Genomic DNA, 27,990 nt, shown 5'->3' on the forward strand with positions numbered 1-27,990 from the left:
GGGCCCAGAGGGGGGGGGCACCAGAAGAAAGTGAGAAAGGGCACTGGAACAAGTGACTTAGCTCCTATCAATTACATCATAGCATTAACTGTGTGACCAGAGCTGCCCAGCATAAGCTTGGTATTGTCAGATCCATCAAGCCTAAGGCTGAGCCAGAATAGTAAGAACCCACGGTACATTTAGAATGGGGCCCAAGCAGCTCTAGAGGCTCCAAATTTCATGAAAAGGTAGCCCAGAATCCTACATCACTTACCTCCAAGAAACTAACCTCTCTCTCTCTAAATTCACAATCTATGACTTCACTGGCGTTCAAAGGAGAAAAAATCCAGGCGTGGTTCACAAATGCATCAGATTGGCATGTTGCTGTAAGCCAAAACTTTGACTGCTACAACAGTGATGAGGGTAAGTTCACTCTGCGGGCTGAGCTTCAAGCAATAAACCTGGTCAGCATTTTGGCCTAGTGATGTGATATCAAACTTATTGCTCCCCAGACTTTATATTAACATATTTCTAGTTAGTTACCTTGTCTGAGCATATTCTCTAGTCCACTCAAGGGAAATGTTTCCTAAATTCTTGCACATTGAGAATGTCTGAGCAACGATTTTTAAACTTTAAAAAGAAACAGTTTGGATGGGTATAAAATCTTTTGCTCATCCCCCCCCCCCCACACACACACACACAAATATCTTAAATGTGCAATTTTTCCTGGCATAGTGCTATTGACTCTTGTTCTAAGTCACTTGCTGTTTTTGTAGATAGCCAAACCCAAAGTTTATAACTGGGATATTCTCAGGCAGGGTGATCTTTCAACATGTAGTTCCAAATTTTTTCAGAAAAGTATTTTTCATATAATTTTGTTCTGTACATGTTCTGATTTTTAAAACTCTAAAACTGACATTTTCCCATGAACCCTTTCTATATTGTTTCTCATTTCTAAAGCCATCTTCTTTTTTAAATTCTATTTTCCTTAAGGCATTATCTGTTTTTATCTGCCTTTGTGTTTATTCTAGTTTAGTCTTCATTTCTGAATTTTCCCCCCTTTATTTATAGACTTTTCCCAAGTTTTTCAAATTCTGTTTTTTGGTATTCTTTCACATTTTGTATCTTTTTTGAAACATCTTATAACCCATTTTTAAATAATAGGTCATAGTTTTTATTTTATGGGCATGCCTTTCTGATGTGTTTTAAATGTATATAGGATGTAAAAACCTTACAGTACTATAGTTTTATGTTACTTATTTTTGTGTGAACTGAGTTTTTCTAAACTTTTAGAAAGAGGCTTGTCTCAGGATAACTTCTCTAGCTCCAGAGTTCCCACTTCTGTTGTTTTTGTAAAGTACTGGAAAACATGCTGTTTTCTGAGATTTTCGTGGCTTTTTTTTTGTTGTTGGTTTTTGAATTATTGTATTTATTATTGAGATGTAATTGAAATATAAAATTGTTTAAGTTTGAGGTGCTCAGCATGCTGGTTTGATACATTTATATATTTCCTGGATCTTTGTAAATAAATGCTGTGATGGATACAAAGATACATAAAATATAGTATTAGGTAAAGAAATAAACCCAAACATAGCAAACAAATATCTTTAGTAAGAAAGCAAACTTCATGCTCCACAAAGGTCTACAGAAATAAAATGCTCTCTCATAAAAACGAAAAAAAAAAATCCAGTCTTTTTATAAAAATGTGTGTAACTCAAATACAAATGCAAGAGTTTAATGAGATTTAGTAGCCAGTTCTACCTTAAATAATTGAGCTCTGCATATAATGAAATAGGATATACAATATAATTCTATTTTAAGTTGAAAGATAAAGACTTCAATTTAAAAGTTTCAGATGAAAAATACTCTATAAATGTAATGATAAATTGATTTCCACCCATGCCAGCACATTCCTTAGAATCACTTCATCTCAGAGAACTAAACAAGTCTTCATAGTAGTTTGGTGTGATTTAAAAAGCGTATCAAAACCTTCCATACAATACGTCATTTTAGGTATTCTTTATAAAACTATATTAAAGATAAGAAGCAGATTACCTAGACACATGCACTATGGTGAAATAGATTTCAATTAAAACCCTCCTTCATGCCCAGCCAGTGTGGCTCAGTGGTTGAGCACAGACCCATGAACTAAGAGGTCATCAGTTTGCTTCCTGGTCAGGGCACATGCGCAGGTTGTGGGCTGGATTCCCAGTAGGGGCCGTGCAGGAGGCAGCTGATCAATGACTCTCACTGTGATGTTTCTATCTCTCCCCCCCTCTCTGTTCCCCTCCCTCCAAAATCAATAAAAACATATTTAAAAACAAGAAACAAAAAACCTCCTTTACACATAAGAGCCACCTCGATGAGGTTCTGACCAGCCAAGGGGGATAATTTGAACAAAAGAATAATGACTGCAAGTGACTGAAAGGGTAAATTAAGAAAAAAAGTCCTAAGCTCACAGTGATAACGAAGGGGAAAAATTTTTTCTTTTAATTCATTGGACACCAACAGAAGTTGCCAGGGCACCAAAATTACTCTGAAAACTAATAAAGGGAAAGGACTAAATGTTTATCCTGCCATTCTGTCATGTACATATCCCACGATAACCAAATAGTGCTCAAGGATGGATCAAGGTTCTTCTATGTAAAAGAATTCCAGCTAATAAATGCAACAGGAATGATGTATTTGGAAAATCATCATTTTATAAACCTTAATGAAATAACTTATTCAGGCAAGTGTCATTAATGCATGCTTTTAAAAAAATATATGTAAAAAGGTTAGATAGAACTTTCCAATGAAGGTGTAAGGCTTCTTCTGCCCATGTGGTCAATGACCAATCTGAGCATCATTAAAAGGGAGACAATCAGAATTAATCTTGATTTCATATGATATAATGTACACCATACTAATATAAAATACTCTTGCTCAAAAAAAGAAAGAAATCAGAATCTAATTAATCCTCTCTAGATCTAACTTCTAGGATACAGGATAGATGATGAACAAGTTAAACAAGAAAACAACCAAATTCAGTCCATGGCACACTACAGGAAACTCACATGGTTCCTAAAATAAGTCATAGTGTGTTGGGAGTGGCAAGGATTTCAAGACACTCCAAAGACAAAACAACCAAACACATGTGTACACCAACCATAAATATGTTTAAGGCAACTGGGAAATTTTTAAGCATACTGGGTATTAGATATTAAGAAATTATTAATTCTGTTAGGTATACTACTGACATTAATTACACATGGAAATGTTCTTTTTTGATATAGCCTCAAGTATTTAGATTAAAATGACATCACATTTGATATATGCTTTTAACAAAATAAAAAAGGGAGAGAGAAAAAAGTATAACAACATATTGATGGTTACTAAAGCTGGATTTCAGGTATATGGAGGTTCATGACAGATTTTCTCTATTTCAACAAGCACTTGAAAACTTTTGGTAATAATAAAATTCTTTCAGAAAACATTCGATACATATAATTAGCAAAGTTTATTATCAGGAATTTTAGTAGGACTTTTAAAAGACGTTTGGTTTAAGAGTACGGAAAGATGACAATTCACGATAAGATAACAAACAAGGATAATTAAAATATTAAATACTATCTAAACTAAAAGACCATAATTCAAATTGTTAATGATAATCTTTATGCCCTGTTAGAAGCAGCTGTATACAGTTACCCACCAACTCATGACTACAAGGCTTCAATACACTGTTATATAATTTACAGTTACAAATGCTGAGTGTTTTATGCTTACGCATGCATTACCACAGAAAGCACAAAATCCTATTTACAGGGATCTTTTGTTCCTTTAAAACATATCTCAAGCGTCTTTTAAAGTGCGAGCTATAAATATGCTGTATCCTTAATGAAAAAGGCTTCCAAAAGAAGTTATGAGATAGCTGTCCAACCCTGCCAAGAGTGGTTATATAACTAACCGAAGGAAACCCGGCAGCGCTCTGCTGTTTTAGTGTGGCAGCCTCCTCCTCTGTAGTTGGTTGAGTTCTTTGCTCTTACGATATTACCAGCCAAACATGTACTCCATTGCTTTGGATACAAGACTTTCATCTTTTTTTGGTGTCTGTCTGTCAGAAATGACCTATTAAAAAAACACACACCATCGTTAGGTTATGGTTTCTTCAGTTTCATAGTTAATTTAGAGCTAATGGCTAATTTAAAAGAGCCAAACACTAAAATGCATTTGTAGAAATGAGCTGTATAGTTAAAGATTAAAATATGGCTTTGGTTACAACATCCTTATGTTTCTAAGGATGGTAAAATCTTATTCCTTTGGCAAAGCAAATTACATCTACTACTTAAATTAGAAAACTAGAGAAACACAAAAGCTACGAGAGACGAGGGCTTTAAAGTGTTGGTTAAAAAAGAGAAGAAGAAACTAAAGGGGAAAAAACAGATCAAGAATGATCTCCAAATTTCAGGAGGAAGTCAAACGGCTGAATTGACAACTCTTATTTGCTGTTTCAGAACAAGTGTCTGTTGCTAGGCAAGTTCAGAACTCCTACCTTATTAATTAGGAGACAGTAACATAATGAATGAGAGTCATAATACTCCTACCGTTCTTCAATGAATGAGAAAATTTGAAATAGGAATTGGTCAGTATTTTCTTTGGATAACCAAAGACTGTCCCAACAGAACCTGAGGCTCTTCATTTGTGATACCATCAGATTTAGTTATCAATGTAATAGGTTCTTAATATTCCCTCATGCCAGAGATTTTCACAAGAACTTTTTACATATGCAAAGATAACTTAGAAAAAACTAAACAATATTTTTTTAAATGGCAAAGAAATTTTTAAAAAATTCAAGATAAATATCCAATAGGCCAAAATTCTAATTTTTAAAACAGGAAATTTAAGAATGTAAAGTTTATAGGTTTCACAGAGGCAATCACTTCAGTGGGAAATAATTTAATGGCAGACAAATCAATCCAATGAAAAAGTTAAACATGCTAAGCACTTCAGCCTTTAAAGTACATCCTTTTTACCCAATCCTTAAAATACCTGATAGTCACTAGTAGAAGCTTTGTATGCTGTAGCAAGAGGTCTCATGGTAGAAATCCTAGGAGTACTTCCAGGTTGGGTTGGTGTACCTAAGGTTCTGATTGGTGGTGTAAAGGCTAGAGAGGAAGATGATAAGGCATACCTGTCACTGTTTTCCATAACACTCTAGAGAAACAAAAGATAAAGAACTCTGTTTATAAACATAATACATTATTACATCCTACTTACAAAGAAAACTTTTTGAGATCTAATGTTCAGCCAGAAATCTAACTTCAATGCCCTCAAGCATCCTCGAGACAACTACAGACTCACAAGAGTAAGACTCACTATGGAAAATCAACAAGAAAAAGAAAGTTCTTGAGGAAATCTGGAGGGACAGGAAAATTAAAGTCCAGTACTATGTAGTACCCAGTAACCCCAAATTCTCATCTAGCCTCTGCAAACACAACATATGTTGTGTGGTACAACACAACATAATGACAGCAACCCTAGACTATGAGCATCAGGAGCCACGTCTGCTTTGTGCACTAATATGTATATACAATCTCCAAACAAAGTGCCTGGCAGGTTATATATTTCACATATATTTACTTAAAGAATGATCACGATGACTTTAAAGCCACAAAGAAACTTTAAATTGTGCTCAGTGCTGTTTGGTAAGTATAGAAATATGTAATTATCAAATATCTTAAAATAGAAATAACAAATTAAAAGCTTCCATTTAGGTTAACCCTTATGAAATATCATTTAGGTTAACCCTTATGAAATATTTCATTCTGAAATAGCACCATTCCTTTAACGTACTTAAAGAATTTAAGATGCTGCTTTGCATAAGAAAGAGAATGGGTTAGAAGTTAAGAGACCTAGAATAGAATCTAGGCCTCATCTTTTTTTTTTTAATATATATCTTTATTGATTTCAAAGAGGAAGAAAGAGGGTGAGAGAGAGATAGAAACATCAAAGATGAGAGAATTATTGATCAGCTGCCTCCTGCACATACCCCACTGGGGACTGAGCCCACAACCCAGGCATGTGCCCTGACTGAGAATCTAACTGCGACCTCCTGGATCATTGGTCGATGCTCAGCCTCTGAGCCATGCTAGCCAGGCTAGGCCTCATCTTTAACAACTCTGAGTAAGTTACTTAAGTCCCTTGGACCCTTTTCTTTATCTGTAAAATGAAAGAGTTGGGATGAATTACCTCTAAATTTTAAAGTCTTGTGACTAAATATCTTTGGCTTACCAAAAGAGTACTGTATCATCACCACGTTTACAAACTAAGAAAAAGAGGCATAATGAAGCAAAGTGACATAATCACTAATGTCAATCTTCAGATTTGTGCTCTCCATAAGGATTGACATTTCCCTTACATCAGCAATAACTTACTTTATCTATACATGGTTTTACACCAATCATGATGGACTCTCCAAAAATCTTCCCATCTTTGCTTAAGGCTTTCCGGGCCTGCAGTTTAGATTGATAACGAATATGCATCCAATTTCCTGTGTTAGACATCTGCAAAGAATAAAGTTGTCTCTTAAATTATAAAATATAAAAAATCTAAACTCAATGAATTACATTAGAAAACAGAAATATAAGAAGATAAATCTGCTTCAACTTTTTATTTGGTACTTTGTGAAAAGCTATATAGTAGGATTCAAAATAAATCCCATTAAACAATTTCAACAATCTCTATCTAGCTCTCAGTTCTCTAATATAAAGAATATGTGTGGCAAACATTCTCTAAAGTAATTCTCAAAAGATAACTGTTTCTAGTAAGGTCTTATCAATACTTGCTAAGAAATTTTTTAAAACTGTATTCATCACCTGGTTTTGTATAGAAGTTAATAAGTGAATCTCTAGTAATAATTTTTTTTTTTTTGTTATTTATAACTCGTGGAAGGCTAAGATAATGAAATTAAAAAAAAAAAAAGAAGGCCCTTGCTGAGTGACTCAGGTGGCTGGAGCATCATCCTGTACACCAAAAAGCTGCAGGTTCAATTCCTGGTCAGGACACATACGGGAGGCTACCAATCGATGTTTCTTTCTCACACTGATGTTTCTCTCCCCCTCTCCCTCTCCGAAAAAAAAAAATCAATTAAAAAAACAACAACAACGAAAAACCATATCTTTGGGTGAGAATTTAAAAAACCTCTCTATAAGCTAAAAAGCCCTAAGAACTCTGTAAGTCAGGAACTTTCTCCCTTTCCTTTATCCCCAATAAAACAAGCTCAAATTGGAAAACAGTAATAAAGTATTTGGCATAATTTATGTTTTTAAAAGACTATAAACTAATTAAGAAAATGGGTGGGAAGAAGCCTGAAATTCTAGCTCTCATGCTTATTTTCTCTTTTGTCCCTTTTGACAAATACCATGCAACTTCCAGCCTCCAGACTCTAACAGACATATTTTATAAAAACTTTTTAAAAAGGAAAAGCAGACAAAATTCAGCAGCAAAGTTTCCTTCTGTCCCCAGCCTAAATCTTGAAAAGAATAAAGCCTTACCACATGTTTTAAGATATTCCCATATTGTGCAAATTGTAATAATATATAGGAAGCAGATGCTTGAGGAAATCTGAAAAAAAATAAAGAGTTGTCCAAATAGTCATCTTCCACAATAAATATGAATGCAAATTACCATACTTACAAGTGTTCCAAACACGTTCCTCCCCTGTCTAGAACAGCAATTTTCAACCTTTTCCACCTCATGGCACACACACAAACTAATTATTAAAATTCTGCAGCACATCAAAACATGTATTTTTTGCTGATCTGACAAAAAAAAAAATAGGCACAAATTTGATCACACTGGATGGCTATTGTTTTGTTGGCTGTTGTCTTTTTAAAATCTGACTAAGGGAAAAGAGGTCAGTGCTCATGACTAGTCAGGACTGCATGTTTTAAAAATTCTTGTGGCATACCAGTGTGCTGCGGCACTGGCTGAAAATCACTGGTCTAGAACCACAGAACTCCTTGATCATCCTATATTCCCCTATCAGCTAAATCTATCATTGCCCATCACCCAAAAGCAAATATGTTAAAGTCCACTTTGACTCAGCCATTCTACTCCATGCCCAGATTCCTCCCCTGAAATCTCTAAAAGTCTACTCTCACTGCCACTATCACAGCCCTTAGAAAAAAATTATAAACTTGCAGTTCTGGATATAATTTAGTTTTACAAGGGTATGTGTGTGTGTGTGTGAGAGAGAGAAACAGAGAGAGAGAGAGAGAGATTGAGAGGGAGAGAGGGAGAGAGAGAGAGAGGAGAGAGAAAAGAGATTTAGGTATAAAAAATATACTACAGTTATGAAAAGGGAAAGCATTTAAAATTATATAGTCATATCATTACACATTGGGCACCTAAAAATTCATAAATTTAGTCCTGAAACAAAAATAAAAGTTACTAACAAGATCAACGGTATAGAAACATTTAGAAGGATGGTTATCAAAATTATGATAGCCATATATATACTCTGTATGGAAAAATTCTAAGTGACTTTTACTTTCTTCTTTATAAAGTTCTCTATGGTTTGAATATTTTGCAAGATTTGAAAGACTTCAATTTGAAAATCTGGAGTTTCCTCAGCCAGTAACTTCAGTTATCTGGAGCCAGGATTGAGGGGGGAGAGAGAATCTGAGTCCCAAAAATATATGAGAATATTTTACTCACATTAAAGTCAATGTGAGTAAAATACTCACTGCATTCAGGACAAGAATTTTATTTTATGTTATATAAGGCTGAATATGATTTCCAACCCTAAAGGGTGCCTAACAAAGCAGAGCTAAAGAAAATATAAGTGAAAGGGAAAATAATGGTTGCAAGTGAGGGAAATACTTCAGAAGTAAAACATAATTCTAAGAGTCTAGGACCACTAAGTAGAAACATTCCAATATCCTATAAAAGAATCATCCTAAAACAATGAATAGTATCCCATGCTAACCCTGATGTATTTCTCTATAAATGATCAAACTATTTTATCCCTTAAAAGAAAATGTTTCCATTCCTGCAACTAAATTCATATAGAGGGTTACTAAAAAATAAAATCAAAAGAAAATAAATAGCTGAGAAAGTAAATGTCTTAAAGACGAAGAAAAAGACTAGCAGAAGTACTTAAGTAATTTACACAATTATTGAGGAATCTTATAACTAACACCATTACTATTGAGCCTAAAAAATAGTCTTGGGAGTAGACACCCTAATTCAAAAACAGCCAGCCATATCATGAGAGAATATAAAAATTTAAACAAACACACAAAAAATCAAGTAGCCAGCCTAATTGCTATGAATAAAGGGCTAAGTGTGGGATTTCAACAGAACAAGAAAAAGCAACGGTCTTGCTTTTCACTTTTTACCTAAACAGAATCAGTAACACACAGAATCTCTCTAGAAGACTATACAAAATATAGGTGGCAATTATTGCTGAATATATAGTCCACTAACACTTACTGTCCACTGTTCTTCCTTCAAGGAGCTCATGTGCGTTATTTTTATATTTTTTTACCCCAAAACTAAATATAGTTAGGTCCAGTATCAGTATGACATATAACACTTTCAGAAACAAACCTTATGTAGTGCAATGTAAACAATAACAGTTTAAAAATCAGAAGACGTGGGTTTTTGCTGAAGCTTTACTAATAACTAGATGTAAACCTACAAACAAATCAATCCATCTACCCCTCAGTTTCCTCATCTGCAAATGATGCAATATCTCTAATATGCTTTAAAGTACTTTTTTGATCTAAAAATATAATCAAAATGCATTTAGATGTGTCAGACACAATTTCTATTAATATTCAATATTCTATGACTAGAAAGTATATGTATGCTTGTGACAGTATTTATACACAAATAAAATTCAATTTGTCAGTTCCAAACTGGGTAAGTCCACTATTAAGCAGAGAAACAGTCACTAACTAGAAAGAGAGAAAGGAGCTTCCTAAGTCTAACAGAGCAATCCTGTTCCAATATCCAGCAAATATGCTGAAAAGAAAATATGAATATTGAATACTAGTTAATAATATGCATGCTGAAGTGTTTGGGTGATCTGTACTGATATCTGCAACTTACTCTGAAATGTACCAACAACAAAAAAATGAACGAAAGATTTAGAAAATGTAGCAAACTGTTAAGTGCAGAATCTAGGTAATAGGTATATGGGTGTTAGCTGTGCAATTTTTAATTCTTTTTTGTAAGCTTGATAAAATGCCTTATAAAATGTTGAGGGTGGTTTTTTTTAATGGTAAACAATCCAAAAACCTTACCCGAACACTGTAACCCATGTGTCATCCAAGTGATCTTCAGAAGTCAGAGAATCTCCTTGAGTATAAAAAGGATCCAACTGGGCAGGAGATAACGTTGTCTTTCGTGGTTGACCAATGTTTGCTGGACTAAACATACTTTGCCCTATATTAATATATTTAGTAAATTAGTTACAAATATAAACATTTTGGTTAATTTTAAATCAAACCTTTTAGTTTTAAATGAAAAAGTATAATAGAAATTGGCAATGGGATAGTTAAAAAATACACAACTGTACTGAAATGATAATTCTATACTACCATACAATTTGAGAAGTCATTAATAAGTGAGAATAACTTATGATTTTGCAAATGTTTTATTAATTTCTGGTATAGCCTACACCAGAAGGATCTTCAGTCAGCCTCAACATGGCACCTCTGTCTTAAAAATAATCATTATTTGTTCGTTTGTTTTTGCTCAAAAGATACTCTTAATAAATTTAGTTCTTACTACAAAAATATGCCTTTAACAAAAGAAAGTCAATAAAAGGCATTTTTGTATAAAAATCTGAGGCCAACACAAATTTTTTTTATGTTCTGTATTAACCTTAAGAGGGTACAATTTAGTTATGCTACATCATGTAATAACCTTCAAGCAAGAAATTAAATGAGACAACCATTATGACCTTTAAAAATAAAACAAATCAAAACTAAGTCTCAAACGAATAAGCAATCTAATTTTTGCCCCGTCAACTACTCTGAAAACATAATTACTTATACATAATCTAAAACTATTTACATAAATTTAGCATAATTGCCCCCCACCTTGTTAATGTTTAATTGCTCCACTGATTTTACTTCCTTTCAATCAGACTTCTGGTAGCCACATGCTAGGCTTTGTAAGATGAAAATAAAGTATACCTATCAAACCCACATCAAATGTGTCTCCCTTGGTAAATCACAATTCAAACACTTTGTGAGATCAGATTAAAGTGGAGGGCAAAAGACCTTATTACCCTTTATGAAAATGTCTTCAATTAAAGAACACATTCAATTATTTTCAAAATAGACCACTAGTCTAAATGAAAATAAAAGAGAGAAAAAGAGATACATGAAACTTGGGAAAAAGAGGTTCCTGGCAGTTAGCTTCTTACCATGAAACAAATATCACTACATCCAGTATAATAAAGAATTTGGCCTCAGTCCAAAGAGAAGTCAAGCCTTTATCAGGTTCCTCGGAAGTAACCCTTTAAATTCTAGGAATTTCCCTAGCAACAGAAGTATTTGTGTAATTCATGAAGGGGGCCCTTCAACTTCACTAGTTTATGCGAAAAAGGTGACTCATGGTAGCAGCAAGTCTCACCGGAAAGACCAAGTGATAAAAAGAATGGAGCTTTGAGCCACGTGGTATCATCCCACCTCTGGGCAGAGGAGGCGGCTAGAGATAAGTTTAGCCACTTGATGAATGTTTCAATCAATCAGGTTTACGTAATGAAACCCCAACAAAAACTCTGCACATAGAGGCTCCAGTGAGCTTTCATAGTTGGCAATACCCTGTGTATAGTGCCATATATCAATGCTGGAAGGGTAACATTATCATGGAAGCTTGTGTTTGGAACCCTCCCTATGCATCTCTTTCTTTGGCTCTAATTTGTATCCTTTTCTACAAAAACACCAAACAAAAAAAAACACCTGTAACCATACCTATAGCACTTTCAGTGGGTTCTGAATCTTTCTAGTAATAATCAAACCTTAAGCTGGATTTGGGAACCCATAAATCTGTAGCCAGCAGGTCTGAAGTAAGGGTAGCCCTTGGGTACCACCAAACTTGCAGCTGGCAACTGAGGTAAGGGCAATCTTGTGGAGACTGTTTCCAGTCTGACAAACTCATCGTACCCAGAGGCATACTGAACAATGGATACAACATCATCCAATCAATCATGGTAAACCAAACGCTTGTATTCATCTCTAATCCTTTCAAATACCCAATGACAGTCATTTTAGAAAGTGTCAGGTTTTGGAGACCACAGGAACTATAAAAAGTGTAAAAGAGGATGCTGGCTAAAATCAAGTACTATAATAAAATCTGAGCAGGCCCCTCTTCATCTTAGGCAGCCAGATGACTGTCACTAAACCGCTCCACCCCCAAAAGACGAAGGACTTAGTTGCTAAAGAAAAGGAATCTAAGTGGCTCAGGACTCAATGAGTCCAGTCACAGTGGAGAACAACTGTAAGGAGGCTGAATTCTTCTTTAGGAAAATTTAAAAAAGACCTACCTATGCTGAAATCAGGGATTTTTCCCAACAATAATCTAATTAACTGTCTAATCCCCTTACCGTGAAGCCCAGTAAGAGATAAGCAGCCTCCCGCCACTAATTTCCCCCTTCCTGCCAATGTTGATGCACATATGCTAATTCCAAGTAGTTTTTTTAGTGACTCATTCAATAAGTATGGCTTCCCCAAGAAAGAGAAGAGGTGGAAAAGGGGTAAAAAATAAAAACTAGAAGAAAACAGACAATCTGAGCAGGAATAAAAAAGACCAACATTAATCTCACGGGTAAGATATTCTATCTATGAAACAATAGGACGATGCTACATTTTTAAGTATATTTAAAAATCGACAACAAAAAAAGTCCATAGGAATTAAAACAAAAAATTATTTTAAGAGTTGGAAACTGAGATTGAGGATAACTCTCAGAAAGTAGAATACATGTATAAAAGACAATGCAAGAAAGAAAAAGCAGAAAACTAGAAAAATCTACAGTGCTCATAATTGGAAAGAATTCCAGGAAGAAGGAACAGAGAAAACAGGGAGAGTAATTATCAAATACAGGGACGTTTCCCAGAACTAAAGGTAAGTGTCCTTAAAGGATTCATCAATCAATTCCCTAGCAAAAAAAATGAAAATCCAAACCAAGGCACACTTGTGAAATTGAGAAGAGTAATCTCAGAAAGATCTTAAATTTTTCAAAATGAGGTCACAAACAAAGACTCAGGAATCAACACTGCAAATAACTTCCACAGAACACTAGAAGCTAGAAGACAGTGGAATGATGCCTCCAAAATTCTGATATAAAATATATATCTGGCCAAGCTAGCAATCCAGTGTAAAGAAAGAAAAACAAATTTCAGAAAGAGGTCTTAAATTTCACTTCCCATGCAAGTTTTCCTAGAAAGATACTCAAATATGTTTTTCACCAAAATGAGGAAATAAAGAGAAAAGCATGTTATTTAGGAAAAAGCTCAATTCTAGAAACTTGCTAAGGCAAGTCCTAGGGTGATAGATGTACACCATGCTGAAGCAGAAAATAGCCAAGAGAGGCTATGAGAGAGACATTATTAGTATAAAACAAACAACACAAAAATGTGTTTGACACTATGTTTGAACATTTTTAAAAAGGTAGATGTTAAACAGCAAAAGAACATTTGCTTAAAATAAAGGAAGCTAATGGCACATAGAAAATTAGACAAATGGGGAAAAAGGCAATTATTAATTAAGGAAAATTAAAATTTTATAGAAAGGATAAGTTATGATACTTGGTTCAGCACTGACAATGTTTTAGATAGTAATACTATAAACACTAACAAAAGAATAAAGTTTGATATAATTATATTGAGATAATGTGGGGGAGAAAAATGTAATATCTTCAATCACCTTAAATATAGCTATACTGAAAACTGAAAATCAAGAATTAGCAATATAATCACATATGGCTGAGAATGGCCTTGCAAGATGACTACATCCTAATCCCTGGAACTCCACCTTATCTGGCAAAAGCGACTTTGCAGATGTGATTAAAGATCTTGAGATGAGAAGATTATCCAGGATTATTCTGCTGGGCTCCCACAACATACCCACTAGTGTCCTCACAAGAGGGAGAGGGAAGGAGATCTTGCTACACAGAGGTGATGTGATGATGGAAACAAGAGATTGGACTGATACACTTGAAGATGAAAGAAGGGGTCACAAACCAAAGAATACAGGGAGCTACTAGAAGCTGGAAAAAAAAATTCTTCCTAGAGCCTCCAGAAGGAACCAGTCCCACCAACACCTTGACTTTAGCCCAATGAAATTGATTATGGATTTCTGACTCCTAAAATTGTAAGAGACTAAGTCTGAGTTGTTTTAAGCCACTAAATTTGTGATACTTTGTTATAGTGCAACAAGAAACTAATACAGCATCTCATTCAGGTAAATGGAAGTAAATTCCAAAAAGAAATAGTTCTAAGGTCTGACCTGGTTAGTTCTGGAGGAATAAAGCTAAAGGCTGCTGCATCTCATTATAAGTATTTAAGTACTATTTGACTTTTTTAAAACTATCTTCATTTATTAGTTTGACTAAAGTATCAAATAATACCCCCACCAAAACTAGAGACCACTCAACAGTACTATGGCTAGGAAAATTCTGGTGACCAATTTTCTAAAACTTGATGTGGTAGGAAGAAAATGGTCCCCTGAAGATGTCCCTGTCTCAATACCCAGAAGCTGTGAATAAGTTACTTTACATGGTAAAGAGGAATTAAGGATGCAGATAGAATTGATTGCTAATCATCTCATCTTAAATAAGATTTTCTTGGCCAATCCAGTAAATCTAACATAATCACAGGGGTCCTTAAATGGGGAAGGAAAAGAGTGATGTAAGAAAGATTCAACTGGTCACTGCAAGCTTTAAAGATGGTAGGAAGCCATGAGCCAAGGAATCTGGGCAGCTTCTAGAAGCTGGAAACAGAAAAAACAAAAGGTTCTCCTCTAGAGCCTCCAGAAAAGAATGCAGCCCTACCAATGCCTTGATTTTAGCCTATTAAGACCCATTTCAGACTTCAGACCTCCAGAGTTTTCAGATAATAAATTTGAGTTTTTTTAATCCACTCATCTGTGATCATTAATTTTAGGAGGAATAAGAAACTGACGTAACCTAGAACGTAGCTGTGTTTACTCCAATTATTATTAAAGAAAAACTATGCCATGCCAAGTTGGACACACATTTTCCAATCTCTTGTTTGGCAGTGGGATATCATTGCCTCAAAACACTGCATATAGATTAGCTCCCTGTCTGTTGTAATAAAGTACACAGACTGGGCAGTTTAAAACAGAAATTTATTCTCTCCCCCTTCTGGAGGCCAGAAGTCCAAACAAGTTTTCAGCAGGCCCAAACACCTGCTGAAAGCACTACGGGAAAACCCACTACTGCCTCTTCTAGCTTCTGGTGACTGCTGGCACGTTTTCGTGCTCATTGGCTTGTGGCAACAACACTCGTCTTTGCCTCTGTCTTCACATCACCTTCTCCTTTGCATGTCTCCATTCTCTGTGAGATTTCTCTCTGCCTCTCTCTTATAAAGGCACTGATAACTGAATTTAGGTATAACTAAGGTAATTAACAGGATTAACTTCCCCTCTATGTCCTCAACTGTCTGAACCCTCCTTGAGAGCTCCTCCTCTCAAGATCTTAATTTAATCTTATGTTTTGGCCACATAGCAATATTCACAGGTTCTGGGTATTAGGATGTGAATGTATAATACTGGGGAAACCATTAAACTAGCTAACAACTTAGACACATCAACCTATTCAGTCAACAAACATTTTCTGAGGCCCATTTATACCCCCCAGCTTTGTGATGGGTAAATGATACCGAAGGAATTTGTCCTGAAGGAGTTCATAAGCTAGTCATTAAAAAGGGTAAAAGCTGAGCAGTGAGAGCTTTTTAGGAACCCATACGATGAACAGAAAAAGAAATATCAGGAAAGGTCCCTCAGATAAATTAGTATTTTCTGGCCCCTTCCAGTAATACTATCAGAACTCTGAGCTACTAGAATTAACAAAAGCATCCAAAAAGTGCTATAGTCTAATTATCACTTACTTATAACTTAATCTGTTAACAATATGCTAACACATAAAGGGTTCTAATTCAGTAGATGTAAGTGGCATACCTTTTGATAAGATAGCTGATAGATAAGTGGAAGAACTTCTCAAGAAAAAAAATTTAAAAAATTTAAAAGAACACAGACAATAGTGTGGAGGCGGCCTGGGGGAGGGGGGATGTCAGATGGAGGGGATCAGTTGCAGGGGGCACACATATGTAATACTTTCAATAAAGATAAATTTTTTTAAAAAAAGAAAGAAAATTTAAAAGAAGATTAAAAGCAGAGGAATATTTAAATAGTAGCAGAAGAAAATTGAGGGGGGAGGATGTGGGAAGACAGGATAAATATATTCAAACTTCTCTACCAGGGCAATAATATACCATGGTTGAAAAGAGTTTCTGAAATTCTTTAATCCAGATTTCCCACTTTGTCATATGACCAAGGTTTTCCTGCACCTGAAATAAGACTTTAAAAGAGATGTTAATACCAGTTACAGAATTTTAAAAAAACAAACAAGCCCAGCCGGCGTGGTTCAGTGGTTGAGCATCGTCCTATGAACTAAGATGGCCACCAGTTTGATTCCCAGTCAGGGCACAGGCCTGGGTTACTGGCTCGATCTCCAGTAGGGGCCATGTAGGAGGCAGCCCATCGATGATGTTTCTCTCTCATCAATGTTTGTATCTCTCTCTATCCCTCTCCCTCCCTCTCTAAAAAAAAAATCAATAAAAACATATTTTTTAAAAAAACCCTCCTTATTGGACACAAAGACCTAAGCATAAAATACCACCTGTCATTAAAGCCCATGAAGTCTCTTTATAAATCTGCCAATCTCATAAAGTTAAAATTTACTAATTATAGAAGAAATTTTCATTTAACACTAAATATAAGAGCTAAAAAAATAGCTGTAAGTGAAAAGTCTACATTTTCCCCTAAATTTTCTTAATTCAACTCCTTTCTCCCATTTCTTGCTTGTTATTGGTCATGCATGGTAGGTCCTCATGACCATCACATATTTTCAAAAATATTCTTTTTCTCATATGCTCCATTAAGACTTCCTACACATAAATTCCTTAAACTCAAAGTAGAAGCAGCAGTGGCTCCCAGTGGCCAATTTATGACTGGCATATTTTCCTATCACAGATCTTGTATTTTCATATTTGATTTCAAAATTTTAAGAACCTCACAGAAGTTACAGAATTATACAAAAATAAATTAACAAAATAATATTTAATTAACTTTAATCCTGTGCTCTTTCACTTGACACCAGTAAAATAATATTATAACGCATGCTTTTCAGACAACTAAGAGATCCTTTAAAGCATAAAATACATTAATTAACATTATATGTTTTTGCATTTTTCCATGTCCCTGGGATCACTTACTGACTTAAACAACTAAACAATCACTATTGTAATAAACAGTCACGTAACAAAGCACTGTCATCTACCTATTTGTCTGATCAGATTAAGATTATAAAAACCTGAGCAAATCCCCCTAGAACATGTCACTTAAGGTATGTAAATATGAGAGTGAGGTGACATACTAGATTTTTCACCATGATATACAGGGACGGGGCAAGAGGAGGTTTACGGTTTGTGAGTACGCAAAACAGTTTATTCTTTTTTATTATTATTATTATATTACTTTCCATACGAACTATAAACCTACTTTTGCCCCACCCTGTATGTGGTAGACAGAAATCTAAATATATCAGCCCAAAGTTTCTGTCCCCTGGTTGGATTAGCTGATAATTCAAACACTAACCTAGGTATTGCTGTGAAGGGACTTTGTAGGTAGTATTAAGGTAACTAATCAGCTGACCTTAAAGAATTACCTTGGATTACAGGTATCCTCCACTTTTCACCAAGTCTGCTTTATGCCACTTTGATTTTACAAAAGACCCCAGGAGTTCAGCCCTTGTTTTGCAGCATGCACCATGAAAAGCAGTGAGTCAGACCACAAAGCTCCTTCCCCTAGATCTACACTCAGCATCTCAGCATCAAGCTGCCATAGCTTTGACCTGCATCTGTGAAAACCTGTATTTTATCTCAATTTATTTTGTACATCCACTAGCAAGAAGTGTCCTGAGGCACATAACTGCTTCTTTGCTTTAGTCCATTTCCAAGTTCCAAAGGTTTCACAGGAATACTCTACTTTCAGATAAACCAATAGGCCCAATGTAATCAAATGAGCCCTTAGCAGCAGCTGGCAGAAAAGTCAAGTCAGAGATCCAACAAGAGATATCAGAGAGATTCAAAGCATACAAAAGGATTTATCTGCCATTTCACTGCTGTCTTTAAAGATGGAAGGGGAGCCACCAGCCAAGGAATGAGGGCAGCCTCTAGAAGCTGAGAACAGCCTCCAGTTGATAGCCAACAAAAACACAGGGACCTGCCCTACATCATCCACATGAAACTGAATTCAGCCAACACCCTGAATGGGTCTGGAAGCAGTTCATCCCCAGAGCTTCCAGAATGGATAGCATGCTAACACCTGAGCTCTAAAGGACCAAGCTGTGTCCAGACATCTGACCTATAGAAACACAGTAGTAAATGTGTGTTGTTTTAAGCCACTAAAGTTTGTGGTAATTGACATGGCAGCAATTTAAAAGTAATACAGATTTCGGTGCAAGTAGGGTGCTGCTGTAAAAAATAACTAAAAATGTGGAAGTGGCTTTGGAATCGGGCAGTGAGTGGATGCTGGAAGAAATTAAGAGCATGATAGAAAAAGCCTAACTAGTTTTGAACAAACTAGAAGTAGAAATCTAGACTTTAAGGACACTGCCAGTGAGGATTCACAGACTGCTTGAAGAAATCTGGATCTGGAGGGTAAAAAGATCTACCTTGTCTCTGGATACTGCTTTTGTTACAGTCTGACATCTCTACTTTTTCACTGGAGTGTTTCACACATTTTGTTTTATATAATTGTTGATTTGGTTCACTGTAAATCTTGTTATTATTTCTTTTGTTCCATCTTTTTGTTGCTGTTCCTCTTCTCCTTTCTTGCCCTCCTTTATTTTGCTTTATTTTTTAATTGACTCTAGAGAGGGAGAAAGAGAGAGGGAGAAAGAGAGGGGGAGAGGGAGGGGGGAGGGGGGGAGGGAAGGAGGGAGGGAGGGAAACATCGATATGAGAGACAGAGACATCCATTGGTAGCCTCCTGTATGTGTTCCGACCGGGGATCAAACCCACAACCTAGGTATGGAACCCAAAACGTTTTGGTGTATAGGATGATGCTCCAACCTACTGAGCCACACCAACCAGGGCAAACCCTCCTTTATAACTAAGTCACCACCATCCCTCACCTGGATTAATGCAGTAGCCTCCTAACTGGTCTCCTTGCTTCCGCCCTTGCCCTTACTCCAAGGTCTATTCTCACCACGACGGTAGTCTCTATTTGTTTTCCACCTTTTCTGGGTAAAAACCAGTTGTTACAAAGGGCCTGTAATATCTGCACGATTACCTCCCTGGCCTCATTTCCTACTATTCTCCCCCTAACTCACTCCATTTCACACTAGCCTCCTCACACTTTTCTGAACACCCTAGACACAATCCCACCTCAAGGCCTTTGTGCTTGCTATTTTCTCTGTCTATGACATTTCCCCTCCCTCCCTTCCTTAGTTCAGGTTTTTGACCAAATGTTCCTTTCCCCTTACCTATTTGTAGTAAGCAGAATATGCCCCCTCTCCCCAAAACGTCCACATCCTTATCCCCGGAACCTGGGAACATATTACACTACACGGCGAAGGAGAATCAGGTTGCAGAGGGAATTAAGGCTGCTAATCGGTGTCCTTAAAATAGGGAGATTATCCTGAATTATCCAGAAGGGCTCAAAGTATGCACAAGGGTCCTGAAAGTGAGAGGGAGACATGGCTACAGAAGAACAACCAGAGGGATGCAAAGCTGCTGATCTGAAGATGGAGGAGGGGGACCACAAGCAAAGAAATGTGGGCAGTCTCTAGAAGACAGAAAAGTCAAGAAAAAAAGATTCTCCCCTAGAGCCTCCATAAATTAACACAGCCTTATGAATGCTTTAACTTTGCCCATTGAGACACATTTCAGACTTCTCACCTCCAGAACTGTAATACAATACATCTGTATTATTTAAGCCACTTTTAAGTTTGCAGTAATATTTTATGGCAATAATAGAAAATACACTACTCTATTAAAAAATGTAAGCTCTCACCCCCTATTTCCCTTTACTGATTAACTGTCCTCCATAAAGTATATAAAATTCACCTTCTAACAAACTTTATAATTTATTTATCTTATTTATAAATGTAAATTATGTACATAAATGTAAGCTCCTTAAAGGCAAAGGCTATCTATTTTGTTGTTTCTCAGGGCCTGGTACATGATCATGTGCTCAATTATTGGCTGAATGAACATTTGACAGATTATAAATATATGAGTATGTAAGAAGAGCTATGCTAATGATGCTGATGTGATAAAAATACCATTAATCTTAATAAACAACAACTAGGTATAATCAGTGGCTGTTTGTCGCCTATGACAGATTTATAACCGTGCATTAATATCTCTCAAAACACCTTTTATTATTCACTCTGTATTCCTCTTCTTCCCAATTGCAACAGCGTTTTTATTACAGATTTTAATAACTCAGGAGACAATATTAAGTATATATCCTTAAATTATTAATATTTTGAATAGAATTCACATCTTACCTTCAAATTCAGAGAAGAATCAATATACAAAGTATTTCCTTTCTGAAAGAAATTACTTACATTTGAAAAAGTCTCCAAATTTAAATATAAAAAAAATTAATTTGGCAATTATCAACAAAGGTCTTATATTATCTTCATTCAAAAAGTAGAGAAGAATCTTTGGTGTTAATTTCTTACCTGTTCCAGGAGTAGTTGTCACAACTCCAACAAGAGGACTCTGCATTACGGACATGCTTGTCTACATGAAAACAGAAGAGAGTGTTAAGGTAAAAATGCAAAGTTCTAACCAAAATATATTCACAGTAAGTGTTGAAAGGTTTCATTCAATAGAAAAATGAGTGTCTTCCTTACTGGAGATGCCTATAATTAGCTCACAACCAAAGAGAACTCCCTAACTTTTTTTAAGTTGAGCAGTATTAATCTAAAATATGCTAGACCCTTACCATTATCTGTTAAAAATAAGAAAAGTCACATTAGGTAAAAAGACATTACTGTTAGTAGAAAGTAACATTGCTATTTGGTTTTAGTTCCTAAGGTACAGTATACGAACACATACAGATAATGGTAATTCTTCAAATCACCAAGCTCACAAAGAAAAACAGAAAGATGGCAAAAAATTTTATTTTTAAACATTTATAAACCATGAAATACAAGTTTCAAATCAGTCTACACAATAAAAGACACCACAGCTCTGCCTCTACTGGTAGAAAGACACAGAGCAGGAAAATTATCAATTCTAGTTCCTTTAAATGTGAGAAAATTAAAGTAGCAAAAAGTCCTTCTATAAACAAAGACAACAATATCAAGTCAAGAATAGTAAGACTCTCTAGAAGGAAATATATACAGACTTTTTAAAACAAATTCTGATTAAACTAAGAAAATCTAAAATCCATCTATTACCTAGCAACCAGAACCAAATGTTGAAAGAATGCTGGGAGACATATAAAAAGTACTGTTCAATTCTTAATATGAACCTCCTTTATAATTAGAGAGAGGCTGAGCAAAGTCTCAGGGGGCAAAACTACTTTGGGTTTTAATCTAATTACAATATTCTTAACAACTTTCAAGTCCAAAGCATTTTCTACAAATTATGACCCATAAGCCTTTTGAACATTTTAAATATAGCAATTACTGTAAACTATCTTTCTTTTCATGAACTATCAGAGGAACAATAAAAACAAATTTATAAGCCAGTGATTCTCATACTAAACACTACATTTACTTACCAATCTTTAGAAAAATATCCCCAAATAGAATATTCTGAAGCAATTTTAAATTTTATAGTAAACAAGTGTATCTCAGTTAAGTATAGGGCTAGCCACATTTCAAGTGTCAAGAGCCACACTTCACTGGTGGCTACTGTACTGAATAGGTGGGCAGATCGAGAAGTGTTAGATAGAAAAGGTAATCTGTTTAACATAATAAATTAATTTTTCTTTTGACAAGTAGACCTAATATGCCAGGGATATCAAGCCTATAGTCAAAATTTACTGAGAGATGCTTTCTATTAAACTTTCCAACAACTATGCTATATTTGATTGAGGGAAAAGCATAAAACATTTCTCCAAATTAAACAGCAAAAATGTCTTTAAACAAAGAATGTATCAGTTTAATTGACACACTTTGTATGTCCTACTAAACACAATGATGTGATAGAAGAGAACACATGACTATAAAAGCTACTAAACTTCCTTCTTAAAAGAAAAATCCATACTACCTTTCAAGAGACAATCAAGACTTATCATAATAGTATTACAAACACTGGCTCTAGATTTAAGACTGCCTAGGTTGAAAGCCTGGCTCTGATAGACTAGCTGCCTTACCCTTGACGAATTACGTAAGCTGTAAGATCAGGGTCTGTGCATCATAGGTATTTCATAAGTATTAGACACTTTCTTATAGCAATCAGTCCCATCAACAGAGACCTCAATCTTGTATAATCTATGACTGAGCATAACACCATGGGAACACCTATACCTACACCAAACAAAGTTTACATCACCATTAGAATGCCTACACCAGGAACATAAAAAAACAGCAATTTTCAGCCTTTTTCATCACATGGCACACATAAACTAATTACTAAAATCCTGCGGCACACCACAAAATATATTTTTGCCAATCTGACAAAAACATAGGTATAATTCTGATTGATTTACAAAAAAATATAATAGTAATTACCTACCCTTTTTGCTCCAAAGTGACTTTTTAAAAAATGAGGTGCCTATACTTATATATAAGGATTTCTGATACCAAGAATTAACCAATCAGATGCAACCTTATTATGAGACATGACCAATAAGATGCAACTCTACTATATGACATATATTTATGGTTCAATACGGTGCATTTACATCAGATAGCTATTGTTGTGTTGGCTGTTGTCATTTTTTTTGACAAACTAAGGGAAAAGGGGTCAGTGCCTCTGACTAAATAGTCAGGTACTGCATATTTTAAAAATTCTTGCAGCACACCGGTTGAAAACCACTGTACTAAACCACTAGTTCGTAAGTATGCAGGAAGCAGTGTTTTTAGTAAAATATGTAAACAGTGAACGTAGCTCTAAAAGAATAGTGGTCTTATACTAATAAAATAATTCCTAAAACAAACATCTCAAATCATTACAAAGTGCCCTAGATCTGAATCTTCGTTTGTTCTTTCACAGAATTATGTATAAATACAGAACTTTTTTTTAAGAATTGGAATGACTTAAGCCATAATCATTTCTACATGTATACTAAGTAAGCTGGGGGCATGGACATGTAAATAAGGCATACCTATAAAAAAACAGAGAATTACCTACATGAGAAAATAATCTGGAGTTCTATTACACTTGTAAGTGCATTTTATGATAAACACAATTTAAGTAGATTCTATGATGAATGTCCTTAATACTTATTCTGTAAAAAGTTACACTACAACAGGCCTCAGGGAAACATTTGAAATTACTGACCCTCACTGTATAGTTACAAAAAACATGAAATTATCAATTGTGGATCATGAGTGAGGGTATGTGTATTACCTGTCTTCTTGAAGTTAAAGGTGTTGATCCAAGTCCTGGGCTAGAAATGTCATCATAAATACTTCTAACTGGTGGAGCTCCACTTTTATCTTTATGAGCTGGTACAACTGGTTGTGGCGGTGACCCACCTACAATGTATAAAAAAAAAACAGTCAGGTGAGAAAACAAATTGTCCATCTTTCTGATAAGATTTTTTTAAAATAATTATATTGCCATTACTATTTAACTTAATTCTCCTGACCGCAATCCTATGACTTAAAAATGACTGCCATTTAATAAATGAGGAAACAGATAACAGGGAGGTGCTTCGCAGAAACTGATCAGGCATCCACTGGGCTCTTGGAACTTATCCCCCAAAGATAAGGGTGGGGACTACTGTAGCTTATACTGCTTACACCTCTATTTTAAGAGTCTTATATTTAAAAATAGAGCTATTACTTAATGTTTTAAATTAGTAAATGGGTTGATAAAAGTGAATCCTTTACTAGAACTCTTTTTAAAATTCTAGTATATATAATGATATTACTATGAAACTATTTTAGGCAATTTACCTACCTGCAAGTAAAGGTGATCTCATTTCCATTACTCCTACTGAAGAGCCACTAATTGATCGAGGTTGTGGAGTCACTGGAGCTGGCAAATCCCCCATTAAAAATCCAGGTAAGAACTGGGCATTAACCCCTGGTTTTGGAGATGTGGGTGAACCCAGCATCATTGGTTCAGATCCTAAGTGAATCAGAAACAAAATAAAGACTTTAATGTTACAATCACTAACAAAAAGATGCAGGAATCTAGCATAATTTTGAAAATTTTTAAAATGTAATCAATACTGCTAAATATCATAGAACCATAGTTAAATTTATTATTTTTAAAACCAATAAAATTATTTCTAGAAAAATAAGAGTATTTTGTAGTACGAGTATTAATCTTTGACAATTACTGCTGTTAACATCTCACAGGTTTAGGATCAACACTTACTTTTAAATTTAAGAATTTTAGTTTATAATATTAAAAAAATCCCTAATACAGACAAGAAAACTTTCCATTTCTGGGTCAGCTACTAGGCAACAATCAAAAACAAGGACAGGGTGCACAAGTTACTTACATAAAGTCTTAACAAATCAAACACAATGAGTTTAGCTTGTTCTATGTCCCATTTTTTTCTTCCTCACACACAAAAACTGTAAGTCATTTTGTAATAAAAGTGTAATCATGTATACATTACAGCACATATGAAATAATAGTAATGATTAGCATACCAACTAAGAAACATATTTAAAATATTTGGAAAGTTATTTTTTTGGATCTACCTTTTTTTAATCATTCATTTTAAAATTATGAATAATCATTAAAGGTGTCCCTGATATACAACCAATTTAAAAAGAGAACAGATACTTCACAATCATCAATTAAAAATTAATCTTCACAATTTACAGGGTAGGTATTATTATTTCCATTATGAAGAAAAGGAAGCTATACTTACTCTAATTTCAAAGCAAAATAGCACAGTAAGAAAAACATGGGCTCTGGAGTCAGAGATCCAGATTTGTCTCTCAGCAAAAGGGGCATAATTGTATCACCCACTCAGAGAGCTTGGATTAGAATTACAGCAAGTAAAGCACTTGACCCAGTGCTTAATACATAGCAAATGTTCAGAAAATATTAGTTATTATTATAACAGTATTTTACAATAGCCAAAACCGAGTGACAAATGTGTAAATGAAGAATATGCAATTTCTGCTTATGAATATTTAATTTTCAACTATGTGACAAGCCTAAATGAGATTCATGACGCTCAGAAACATCAAACGTTTTGTATGTTATTTATATGATCTTTATTAACTATCACTTAACTTCTAAACAGCCTCAAAAATTTGTTTCATGCTATCCAAATGCTGTCAGTTATTTATGCTTCCTCTTATACCTTGTTATAGTAGGCCTAGATATTAACAATGCAAGCGTATAAAGGAGGAAAAAAGGCAAAGTAATTCAGGAAAAAGATAAAGCAAATACTGAAATAAGACAGGAAAAACTACAGCTATATTGTAATTATTTTAAAGTGCTAGCTACTATGTTACTATGATACTATTACATATTAAAATCAAACCAAAAGCATTTTCTGAACAGATATTAAAAACCCAAAATAATAAAAAGCTTTAGGCACTGCCAACTACCTTCACTCTCCCATCCTTTAAAAGAAAAAAAATATGGCAACTGTAACAAGTCAAAAAAGTTCTGATGTATCTGGATATATATTGTGATACAGTAGAAAGCACCAGAGTGAGGGCACAAAGAACTCTATTAGACTGTCACTAACCACCCGTTAGGCTAAATTTCACTTGAGGAGAGAGCTCGCTATACTAATGGAACCTGCAAATCTTCAATTCCATTTCACAGTCTGTATTGCTAAAATAAGTACTGTCTTCTTACTCAGCTAACACTGTTGGTTGAAGTAAGGCTTACTTCTAATACACCATTAGGTTCTGGGAAAATGTTTATTCCTCACCTAGGATATCTGCAATATGTGGGCATAACATTTAGTATCAGCTAACGTCAGATCTCTGATTAGGCAATAAACAGGGAAGAGTTTATTCACATTTGTAATCCCAAGAAATATGCACTCCAAAATTTTTTTGAGTAGAAAACTGTAGAACTTTTCAGAAATGAATAGTTTCCTAATAGTACAAATACCTAGACCAACATCTGTACATGAATTTAAATGTAGTAGAGTATCTGCACTGATATGCATTTAGTTTTTTATGACTAATGCTAAAACAGTTCACATTCTCAAAAGAAACTTATTTTGCACAAACATGTAAAGCATTGTTAAAAAACAAAACAAAACAAACACCCACACAAAACTCCTCCTACAGATACATAACATACATATCATGTTATGGAGTGCATATTGCTTGATCTTTTCCAACCTCATAAAGTTGTAACCTAATTTCCGAATACGTCTCTATATTAGACTGGTTATTTTTTAAATTTCGACAGTTCTCACGAGTCCCAAAACGCAACAGACAAAAAGGAAATCGATATCCTGTTAACTTTTTAGATGTTTTTCAACGACACATCTCAGCAACGTGAATGAACGTTTAAAAATTCATTATGTGACTGACAAGAGGGAAAGACCTACACCACCTGTCCTATGACCAAGGCGGGGAACATCGTTCAGACCACCGGCTTCCTATTAAGGCCCACATCTCGATGGATGCCGTCATCTGGGGAATTAAGTGTCGCACGATTCAAGCTCCTTTTAATAACAGATTCCTTTGGCAAAGGCCAGGAGAAATAAGGGCTCAGCCAGGAACTAGAAGCCCAGGGGCCCGAAGCGCAGCGGCGGGAACCGCTCTCCGGGCACCGCCCCCCACGTGGGTGCGGGCAGGTCCCCTCCCACAGACGTCCCCGGGAAACCCAACCTCGGGTCGCGTCTAGGGCCCGGGGGTCTCAGGCACCGGCAGGTCTGTAGGGCTGGCGTATGGGGTCACAAAACGGCGCGGCCGACATTCTCCGGGCCGTTTCCTCACCGTTCCCCCCACGGCCCGCAGTTTCCCGGAGCCGCCCTGACAGCGTTAGGGTGGCGGTGCCTCGAGCAGGGGGCTAACTAGGAACTGAGGGGCGATACAAGCGCTCCCCCTTGGAGACTGAAACGAGCAGACGAGAGCGTGATGATTACTGCCTTTCCGTTTGGCCCGCTTCCACGCCCACGGTGGCAGCGAGGAAAAGCAGTTTTCACTCACCCAACGTGGGCGCCTGGGGTTCCACGGCAAAGGTTGCCATCGCGGCGGCAGCTACACTTAGCTCTGGACCCTCCCGATTTTCAAAAATGGCGGAAACTCCCCACGGGGAGCGGCGCGCTGCCTTATGGGATGGGGTAACTTCCGGATATGCGCAGCACTCGCGCTCTGGGCGCCGGAGCCGCCATTTTGGAATGGGGCAAATGTCTGTGCGCAGACTCAGCTTCTCCCAGGATTTCCCTGGAAGGCGAGGAGCCCGCGTGGGAACTACTGCGCTCGGAAGGCTTTTGCTGACGCTGTGAGCCTCCTGATTTTTTTTGGTGCTTGAGTTTCATAGAAGCACAAGTTCTTTTATTCCCGAGTTCGTAAATAGCAAGAGTTTATCTAGTGCTCTGTCCTCTGTTGGCTTTTTCTTTTTAAAAAAAAAAAAAAAAATC

At 35.8% G+C, this 27,990-nt stretch overlaps 1 protein-coding gene across 1 annotated transcript; it reads right to left on the reverse strand.

Annotated features, from left to right (window-relative positions):
• Nucleotides 1–1,571: 1,571 nt before the first annotated feature.
• On the reverse strand, nt 1,572–27,748 carry NUP35 (nucleoporin 35). Its single transcript, XM_081142725.1, has 9 exons — nt 27,557–27,748; nt 24,369–24,539; nt 23,814–23,941; nt 20,969–21,029; nt 10,269–10,410; nt 7,512–7,581; nt 6,393–6,521; nt 5,008–5,172; nt 1,572–4,086 (listed from the first exon to the last, which is right to left on the reverse strand). Exons 1-9 carry the CDS (start codon nt 27,594–27,596, stop codon nt 4,009–4,011), a joined length of 984 nt encoding a protein of 327 aa, XP_080998851.1. The 5' UTR covers nt 27,597–27,748; the 3' UTR covers nt 1,572–4,008.
• Nucleotides 27,749–27,990: the final 242 nt, after the last annotated feature.

This window comes from Miniopterus schreibersii (genome assembly GCF_964146895.1).
Source record: "Miniopterus schreibersii genome assembly, chromosome: 7".
NCBI classification, from domain to species: Eukaryota; Metazoa; Chordata; class Mammalia; order Chiroptera; family Miniopteridae; genus Miniopterus; species Miniopterus schreibersii.